The sequence below is a fragment of the Anolis carolinensis genome, unplaced genomic scaffold (assembly GCF_035594765.1).
Source record: "Anolis carolinensis isolate JA03-04 unplaced genomic scaffold, rAnoCar3.1.pri scaffold_9, whole genome shotgun sequence".
In the NCBI taxonomy this organism is placed as follows: domain Eukaryota; kingdom Metazoa; phylum Chordata; class Lepidosauria; order Squamata; family Dactyloidae; genus Anolis; species Anolis carolinensis.
Window position 1 is genome coordinate 28,269,177 of NW_026943820.1, and position 9,616 is coordinate 28,278,792.

Consider the following 9,616-nt stretch of genomic DNA (forward strand, 5'->3'; position numbering starts at 1 on the left):
CAATCAGGTCCAGCTAACACCTCCCAACAAAGGATTCCCCCAGGCAGGAATCATCCAGGTTTTGAAGCTGAAAGGCCATTACGTACTAATCATTCTGGCTAATTGCAGCATTCATACTTCCCTCCAACAGACAAAAAAAAAAGAAACCACCAGAAATATTGTATATTTACAAGCTTTAGGAAATAACATATAGAGTCTCGCTTATCCAGAATGTTGGATAAGCGAATATGTTGGATAATAAGGAGAGATTAAAGAAAAGCCTATTAAACATAAAATTGCATTATGATTTTACAAATTAAGCACCAAAACATCATGTTATACAACAAATTTGACAGAAAAAGTAGTTCAATACGCAGTAATGCTATGTAGTAATTGCTGTATTTACGAATTTAGCACCAAAATATCACAATGTATTGAAAACATTGACTACAAAAATGCGTTGAATAATCCAGAACGTTGGATAAGCGAGTGTTGGATAAGTGATTCTACTGTATATATATATATGTCTGTGTGTATATAATATATAATATATTGTATATACATATAATATTGATAATATTATAATGGAATACAGTATTATACTACTAATAATACAATATGATAACATTAATTATATATTATATATTAAGTGTAATATTACTACTAATATTACCATATAATGAGGATCTTGGATGAATGGAATTAATTATATATACGTTTTTAAGGTTTTTATAATGTGTTTTAACAATGTTATTAATAGATCTGTTTATATTATTTTGTTTTTATGATTGCATTTTGGGCATTAAATTTTGCCAGTTTTTGTAAGCTGCCCTGAGTCCCCTCGGGTGAGAAGGGCGGGGTATAAATGTTGTAAATAAATACATAAATAAATAATGATATAGTACAATATAGTAATGTAATGCTTATACTGTGCTATGCTAATAATATTTTTTATGTTCATTTGATTTGTAAGCCGCTCTGAGCCCCCTTCGGGGTGAGAAGAGCGGGATATAAATGTAGTAAATAAAATAAATATATATATTTTTGTTATAATATAATACAACTAGCTGTGCCCGGCCACGCGTTGCTGTGGCGTTGTGGTGTTGGTGAGAAATTGTTGAGGTAGTGGTGGTATTGAATGTCTGTTGTATGGTAGTCTTTATGTTTAGCATGCACACTGAAGTGGATTATATGGCAGTGTGGAGTCAAGATAATCCAGTGCAAAGCAGATAATATAAGATTCTAAATGGGTTATATAGCTGTGTGGAAGGGCCTTGAGTCTACACTGCCATATAATCCAGTTAAAATCTGTTAATCTGTGGAAGAGGCCTAAGTGAGGCCTAACTCTGCCTGTCCCCTGGGCTGAGTAGGTTGCTAGGAGACCAAGTGGGTGGAGCTTAGCCTTCTAACTGGCAGCAATTGGATAAAACTATTATTCCTCTCCCTCTAATTAGGACTTTATTTTTCTTTTCTTTTTGTTGTATCAACCTAGAGGCATGGATGATGGGTTGTGTTGTCAAATTTCAAGGTTCGGGGTCCTGTAGTTTTGTTGTTTTGTCCGCTGCCCTGATGCCATCACTCTTTTATATATATAGATGTAGTGCAGGATGTCCCTCACATATAAACAACGTTTGTGCAGGTTAATTAACGTTTTGCATTTTTTTATGATAGAACTAATTAGGAAATGACATTTATCACCCAGGAACAAAATTTTTTACAGAATGTTGTTGTGTGTACAGAAGGCACCACCGTGGCGACCACGATGACCCAACAGGAGCAGAATGTCCAGGGATGGATCCTGGAAGGTGACCACTCCCTGGCTGTGTCCAGCCATGTCCGGACGAGGACGGCCTCCCAAGCATGCCTTGGCTGGACCACAGGTAAGTAAGGAATGGTGGCTGCATTCTTCTCTCCATTCAGCTAGGAAAGAAATAAACACAATACAGGCAGTCCATAAGTTACAAGCATCTGATTTGCAAACAACTAGTTCCGAGTGTTGTCGAAGGCTTTCATGGCCGGGATGTCTTTCGGGCTGTGTGGCCATGTTCCAGAAGCATTCTCTCCTGACGTTTCGCCCACATCTATGGCAGGCATCCTCAGAGATTGTGAGGCATGGATAAAACTAGGCAAGGAAGGTACATATATATCTGTGGAGAGTCCAGGGTGTGACAAGAGTCCTTTGTCAGTTGGAAGCCAGCGTTAATGTTGCAATTAATCACCCTAATTAGCATTGGAAAGGTTTGTCTCTTGCCTGGGGGGCATCCTTTGTTCAGAGTCATTAGCCGTCCCTGGGGCTTCTCTGCCCTCAGAGTGTTGCTTCCCATCTACTGTTTGTTTATTAATTACAATATTTATATCCCACCCTTCTCACCCAACAGGGGACTCAGGGCGGCTTACAATAAATTTATTTATTTATTTACAGTATTTATATTCCTCCCTTCTTTCTCACCCCGAAGGAGACTCAGGGCGGATTACAATGAACACATATATGGCAAACATTCAATGCCAACAAACAACATTCAGTTTTAGACAGACACAGAGGCATTTTTTTAACATCTTTCCAGCTTCACGATTCTGGCCACAGGGGGAGCTGTTGCTTTCACCGTCCATTGGTGGCTGTTCTTCCTCATTCTTTTCTTCGTGAGCAGTTTTATGGTGTTGTAGATTCGTTAAATTAGCCTCCCGCATAAAGCGTACCTAAATTTCCCTACTTGACAGATGCAACTGTCTTTCGGGGCTGCTAGGTCAACAGCAAGCCTGGGCTATTTTTTATTAACCCTAATTAATCACCCTAATTAGCATTGGAAAGGTTTGTCTCTTGCCTGGGGGTCATCCTTTGTTCAGAGTCATTAGCCGTCCCTGGGGCTCCTCTGCCCTCAGAGTGTTGCTTCCCATCTACTGTTTATTTATTTATTACAATGTTTATATCCCGCCCTTCTCACCCAACAGGGGACTCAGGGCGGCTTATAATAAAACGCATATATAACAATAATACAGTGCAATATAAATCAGTTAAAAATTATTATTGACTTACATCAGTATTCATAAAACACATTATGAAATACTAGCTGTGCCCAGCCACGCGTTGCTGTGGCAAAGTGGTGGTGGTATTGGTTAAAAATTGTTGTGTAATTTTTATTTGACATTATTTGTATTTTTTTAATTAATTTTATTGTAAGTTATCTTTTTATTTATTATATTATTTTCTTGTATTAATTTTTAGTGTCTTAAATTATTTTTAGTGTTTTTTATTATTTTTAATTGGGTTGCTAGGAGACCAAGTTGGAGGAGCTTAGCCTTCTAACTAGCAGCAATTGGATAAAAGCAATTATTCCTCTCTCTCTAATTAGGACTTTATTTTTCTTTTCTTTTTGTTGTATCAACCTAGAGGCGTGGATGATGGGTTGTGTTGTCAAATTTCGAGGTTGGGGGACCTGTAGTTTTGTTGTTTTGTGGGTCGCCGTGATGCCATCACTCTTTCATATATATAGATATATAGATTTATATCCCGTCCTTCTCACCCAACAGGGGACTCAGGGCGGCTTACAATAAAATGCATATATAAAATTTATACAGTGCAATATAAATCAGTTAAAAAATTATTATTGACTTACATCAGTATTCATAAAACACATTATAAAATACAGGTAGGCGTGTTCTGATTTTTGAGTTTTTGAAATCCACATGCTTGTGGATTTCAATGGCTTCTCTGTATAGTCTGACTACAGAGAAGCCATTGAAATCCACAAGCATGTGGACAACTTCAACAGAAAGGAGGAAACCATGAAAATGAACAAAATCTGGCTCCCAGTATTAAAAAACTTTCTTCCTGTGAGAGGGCACATTTTGCAAGTGTTTTCAATTATCAAGATCGTGTTATAAAGTGTTATCATCACCTGACCTTGTGCCCTCTCTTCTTTGGACAGGGATGCGGTTGGTCAGTTTGCCGCCTGACCCTCTTCCTACTGACCGGGACCTTCTTTGTGCCACCCGCTTTAGCCGGTGAGTTCCGATTTGGGGTGCCACTGGGAGATACCCTATCAACTCGAATCTAATGTTTTGCCTTTTTAGACTAAACAACCTGGCCAAAATTATCCACCTATTCACCAATACATCGGGGCCGGGCTGTGGCGCAGCTGGCTAGTAATCAGCTGCTATAAATCACTACTGACCGAGAGGTCATGAGTTTGAAGCCCGGGTCGGGTTAAGCCTCCGACCATTAATAGCCCCGGCTTGCTGTTGACCTATGCAGCCCCGAAAGACAGTTGCATCTGTCAATTAGGGAAATTTAGGGACGCTTTATGCGGGAGGCTAATTTACAACACCATAAAACTGCCAGCAAAACACGAGGAAAGGAATGAGGAAGTACAGCCACTACTGGACGGTGAAGCAACAGCTCCCCCTGTGGCCGGAATCGTGAAGCTGGAAAAATGTTAAAAATGCCTCTGAGTCTGTCTAAAACTGAATGTTGTTTGTCTGTTGGCATTGAATGTTTGCCATATATGTGTTCATTGTAATCTGCCCTGAGTCCCCTTCGGGGTGAGAAAGAAGGGCGGAATATAAATACTGTAAATAAATAAATAAAATAAATAATAAAATACATCGGCATGAGGAGCTGTGCGAGAGTGATTAGAATTTGATTCAAAGGATGGGTGCTTTGTTTTGAAATTCTACATACAGTAGAGTTTCACTTATCCAACATAAACGGGCCAGCAGAACGTTGAATAAGCGAATATATTGTATAATAAGGAGAGATTAAGAAAAAGCCTATTAAACATCAAAATAGGTTATGATTTTACAAATTAAGCACCAAAACATCTATATATATAAAAGAGTGATGGCATCACGGCGACCCACAAAACAACAAATACAATAAAATACAATAAAATTTAATTAAAAAAACAAATAACGTCAAATAAAAATTACACAACAATTTTTAACCAATACCACCACCACTTTGCCACAGCAACGCGTGGCCGGGCACAGCTAGTCATGTTATACAACAAATTTGACAGAAAAGGTAGTTCATTACACATTAATGCTATGTAGTAATTACTGTATTTACGAATTTAGCACCAAAATATCACAATGCATTGAAAACATTGACTACAAAAATGCGTTGGATAATCCAGAACGTTGGATAAGTGAGACTCTACTGTACTTGAGTCAATGTTTTCCCAGGTTTTTTTGTGGTAAAATTAGGTGCCTCGGCTTATATTCGGGTCGGCTCATACTCGAGTATATACGGTATTTTAACTTTTGTAAGATGTGTTATTATACTGCGATTTTATTGTGTTACTGTTTTTATTGATGTAATACTGTTTTGGGCTTGTCCCAGGGTACGTCACCTCGAGTCCTTAGGAAGATGGAGCGGGGTATAAAGTTGTTGTTGTTGTTGTTGTTGTTATTGTATGACACAGCAAACAAAATAGATATGCTGGATTTCGTATCACAAAATCACAAGTCGAACACTTCCCAAGTGTCTAGGACTGTGTGATGTATTTTTGGATGATGCGTTCAGATCCCAGCAGGGTGGCCTTTTGCAGTTGGCAGATCGTAATTTTGTCAATGTCTATTGTTTCCAAATGCCGGCTGAGATCTTTTGGCACGGCACCCAGTGTGCCCATCACCACCGGGACCACCTGCACTGGTTTCTGCCAGAGTCTTTGAAGTTCTGAGTTTTTCCTGTTGTTTTTCGTCAATGCGACTGTCACCTGGGATGGCGACATCAATGATCCAAACCTTTTTCTTTTCCACAACTGTGATGTCTGGTGTGTTGTGTTCCAGAACTTTGTCAATCTGGATTCGGAAGTCCCACAGTATCTTTGCGTGCTCATTTTCCAAGACTTTTGCAGGTTTGTGATCCCACCAGTTCTTTGCTGCTGGGAGGTGGTACTTGAGGCATAAGTTCCATTGAATCATTTGGGCCACATAGTTGTGCCTCTGTTTGTAGTCTGTCTGTGCAATTTTCTTACAGCAGCTGAGGATATGATCAATGGTTTTGTCAACTTCTTTGCACAGTCTGCATTTTGGGTCATCAGCTGATTTTTCGGCCTTAATTGCATTTGTTCTGATGGCTTATCATCATCATCATATGTGGAAGGATGACTGCCTTGTTTCTGTACTTCTACATACACGATGTGCATTGGGGATGGCATTTGATTTCATTGGAGGGTGTACAATGCCAATAAAGTTATTGTATGTGTGTTCCTTGCTCCGCTCTTTTGCAGGCTCAGTCTGTGGCATGGAGATCCTCTCCTCTCCCGTTGATTCGGATCAGGGCCCTGCTGCCACGGGGGAATTCCCGTGGCTGGTCTCCTTGCAGGACATGCATGGCACGCATCTGGCCTTTGGGAGCATCCTGAGCCAGGACTGGCTCCTCAGCACCGCCTCGGCCTTCCATAACATGTAAGGGACGCATGGCTGGTCGATGGGATCATCCTCACCAAAGCACGGAAAGGCATGGACACTTTCTGGAGAGGCACCCTTTGCTCTTGGCTTTCTCCTGGATCTGGTCCCTTTAAGACAGGCATGGGCCAACTTCAACCCTCCCTCCAGGTGTTTTGGACTTCCAACTCCCATAATTCCTAACAGCCGGTAGGCTGTTAGGAATTATGGGAGTTGGAAGTCCAAAACACCTGGAGGGAGGGTTGAAGTTGGCCCATGCCTGTCTTAAGTGTTGCTAAGATTTGGCTAAGATTTGAAACTGAGTTTAGGCTTGGCTCCTGTGGTCAAAGTCTAACTGTTGTGTGACTGTTGTATTGAAAGAGAGCCAGGTACTTAAGTTTATTGACTGCAGGCATTGTCCGCTGTTAATTGAGTGACTGGGAAAGCTATATTTGCCAGAGGCTGAACTCAGGGGGGCAGTTGGTTTTCGCAGAAGTAGAGGCAGCAAGAGAACATTTTTGCTCCCTGGCTTCATCTAAGATTTGGAACTCTCTGCCCCGGACTGTGGTGGAGGCTCCTTCTTTGGAGGCTTTTAAGCAGAGGCTGGATGGCCATCTGTCGGGGGTGCTTTGAACGCGATTTCCTGCTACTTGGTAGGGGGTTGGACTGGAGGTCTCTTCCAACTCTACTATTCTATGATTCTATGAATCTATGATTCTATGAAGTTCTCTCCCTCTCGTTCACATGTTGTTTTGTTTGCTGCCAGAACGCAGGTGATGGCCCTGCTGGGTGCTGCAGACCCGTCCAAGCTGCAGAGCTTCCCGCTGCCCATCAGCACCATCATCCCGCACGAGGCCTTTGACGAGCTGACGCTGGACCACGACTTGGCCCTCCTCCAGACCCCCGTTCCGATTGAGTTCAACGAGGCCGTGCAGCCCATTTGCGTCCCTTTCCAGCGCTTCCCATCTTCGGCCATGGAGGACTGCTGGGTGGTGGGCTGGCCACACCCAGAGGCAGGTGAGCCCGTTTCGGGGCGGCAGAGTCTTCCGAAGAAAAGTGTGGATTGTGTCCCATTTGATGTCACGTCCTCTTGATCCAGACAGGGAGCAGCTCTCTGTGGAAGCTCTCGGTGGTGGACGTGGACCCCTGCCCTCTCCACCGGATGGTCAGCACAGAATGCTGCAGCCACCGGGAAGGCGACAGCGTGCCGGGATGCCTGGTGAGGAAGCCATGCCCAAAAAAGCCATTTCTGGCTGCAAGGGCGGCACTCGGATATAATGAACCCGCTGGAGCAGTACCTATTGATCTACTCACATTTGCATGTTTTTGAACTGCTAGGTTGGCAGAAGCTGGAGCTAACAGCGGGTGCTCATTCTGCTCCCGGGATTTGAACCTGGGACCTTTTGGTCCGCAAGTTCAGCAGCTCAGCGCTTTAACACACTGTGCCACCAGGGGCCCCAACTTTTACTGTAAGGACCACACAATTAAACAGAGATAACACTTTCAAACCAGGAACAGGACATTTTCCAAATGTTGTTTATATACTTAAATCTATCAAGGCCTAACTCATGCTTTGCTGCCTTGTCTTTCCAAAGGGCTACCCTGGCAACCCTGTGGTCTGCCAAGTCAAGGAGAGCGGGCAGTGGATGCTGAAGGGGATACTGACCGAGGGAGGCGCGCGGTGCTACGGGCCCTTCCTTTACACCAGGGTGGCTTACTACAGCGACTGGATCATGGCCACCACGACCGAGTGGGGGCCCCCGGTTCACGCCATCCCTTTCCAGAGACACTTTGAAGCCCCAGAGGAGTTCCCGGAAGGGCTGTTTGAGCTCCCGGTCGACGAGACAGACCTGCGCTCCTTCCAAGACCATCCCGACGATTACGACTACAACGAGACGGAGTGGCTCAACGCAAGCAGCCGCCAGGGGCCCGCCGAGTCGCGCGCCAACTCCGGTCCCTTGTACTACGACTACTACGGAGGGGACGTCATCCCCATTGGCGCGGCGGGGGCATCAGGTCGGCCGCTTTGGGGACTCTTCTCGGCCGGACTCCTGACTTGGTGGACAGCAGGACAAATGGCAAACTAGCAATATACAAACAGATGGTGAAGGACAATGACTATATGATGAGAACAAGCTATAAAATAAAAGTCAGTGTTTGTATGTATGTACCGTATATACTCGAGTATAAGCCGACCCGAATATAAGCCGAGGCACCTAATTTTACCACAAAAAAACTGGGATAACTTATTGACTTGAGTATAAGCCGAGGGTGGGAAATGCAGCAGCTACGGGTAAATTTCAAAATAAAAACAGATACAGTAGAGTCTCACTTATCCAAGCTTCTGGATAATCCAAGCCATTTCTGTAGTTAATGTTTTCAATATATCATGATATTTTGGTGCTAAATTCCTAAATACAGTAATTACAACATAACATTACTGTGTATTGAACTACTTTTTCTGTCAAATTTGTTGTAAAACATAATGTCTTGGTGGTTAATTTGTAAAATCATAACCTAATTTGATGTTTAATAGGCTTTTCCTTAATCCCTCCTTATTATCCAAGATATTCACTTATCCAAGCTTCTGCCGGCCCGTTTAGCTTGGATAAGTGAGACTACTGTACCAAGAAAATTTCATTAATCGAGGCATCAGTAGGTTAAATGATTTTGAATATTTACCGTTTATCCAAGCTTTTGCCGGCCCGTTTAGCTTGGATAAGTGAGACTCTACTGTACCAATAAAATTTCATTAATCGAGGCATCAGTAGGTTAAATGATTTTGAATATTTACCGTTTATCCAAGCTTCTGCCGGCCCGTTTAGCTTGGATAAGTGAGACTCTACTGTACCAAGAAAATTTCATTAATCGAGGCATCAGTAGGTTAAATGATTTTGAATATTTACCGTTTATCCAAGCTTTTGCCGGCCCGTTTAACTTGGATAAGTGAGACTCTACTATACCAATAAAATTTCATTAATCGAGGCATCAGTAGGTTAAATGTTTTTGAATATTTACCGTTTATCCAAGCTTTTGCCGGCCCGTTTAACTTGGATAAGTGAGACTCTACTGTACCAATAAAATTTCATTAATCGAGGCATCAGTAGGTTAAATGATTTTGAATATTTACCGTTTATCCAAGCTTCTGCTGGCCCATTTAGCTTGGATAAGTGAGACTCTACTGTATTAGAGAATTAACTTGAATTGAAGAACTTGAATGGATTAAAATTATTATTGGAGCTGGACAAGC

The 9,616-nt window shown here is 42.3% G+C and overlaps 1 protein-coding gene across 4 annotated transcripts; it reads left to right on the forward strand.

The window, feature by feature from the left end:
* The first annotated feature begins 1,628 nt into the window (after positions 1-1,628).
* On the forward strand, positions 1,629-8,532 carry prss54 (serine protease 54). 4 transcript variants are annotated; one of them, XM_062961615.1, is made up of 6 exons: positions 1,637-1,859; positions 3,906-3,981; positions 6,210-6,387; positions 7,133-7,383; positions 7,470-7,585; positions 7,962-8,532. In XM_062961615.1, exons 1-6 carry the CDS (start codon positions 1,761-1,763, stop codon positions 8,451-8,453), a joined length of 1,212 nt encoding a protein of 403 aa, XP_062817685.1. In that variant the 5' UTR covers positions 1,637-1,760; the 3' UTR covers positions 8,454-8,532. The 4 variants fall into 4 exon arrangements, with proteins under 4 accessions (XP_062817684.1, XP_062817685.1, XP_062817687.1 ...); XM_062961614.1 differs by lacking the exon at positions 3,906-3,981 and having other exon boundaries at positions 1,629-1,859; XM_062961617.1 differs by lacking the exons at positions 1,637-1,859; positions 3,906-3,981 and having other exon boundaries at positions 5,556-6,387; positions 7,466-7,585; positions 7,962-8,296.
* The last annotated feature ends 1,084 nt before the right edge of the window (positions 8,533-9,616 follow it).

What these genes read in the sequence shown, in the direction of transcription:
- prss54 (XM_062961613.1), top strand. Translation starts at nt 5,975, where the DNA reads ATGGTTTTGTCAACTTCTTTGCACAGTCTGCATTTTGGGTCATCAGCT. An exon ending in GCCTCGGCCTTCCATAACAT is followed by an intron (nt 6,388 to 7,132) that starts GTAAGGGACGCA and finishes GTTTGCTGCCAG; the next exon opens with AACGCAGGTGATGGCCCTGC. An exon ending in CTGGCCACACCCAGAGGCAG is followed by an intron (nt 7,384 to 7,469) that starts GTGAGCCCGTTT and finishes TGATCCAGACAG; the next exon opens with GGAGCAGCTCTCTGTGGAAG.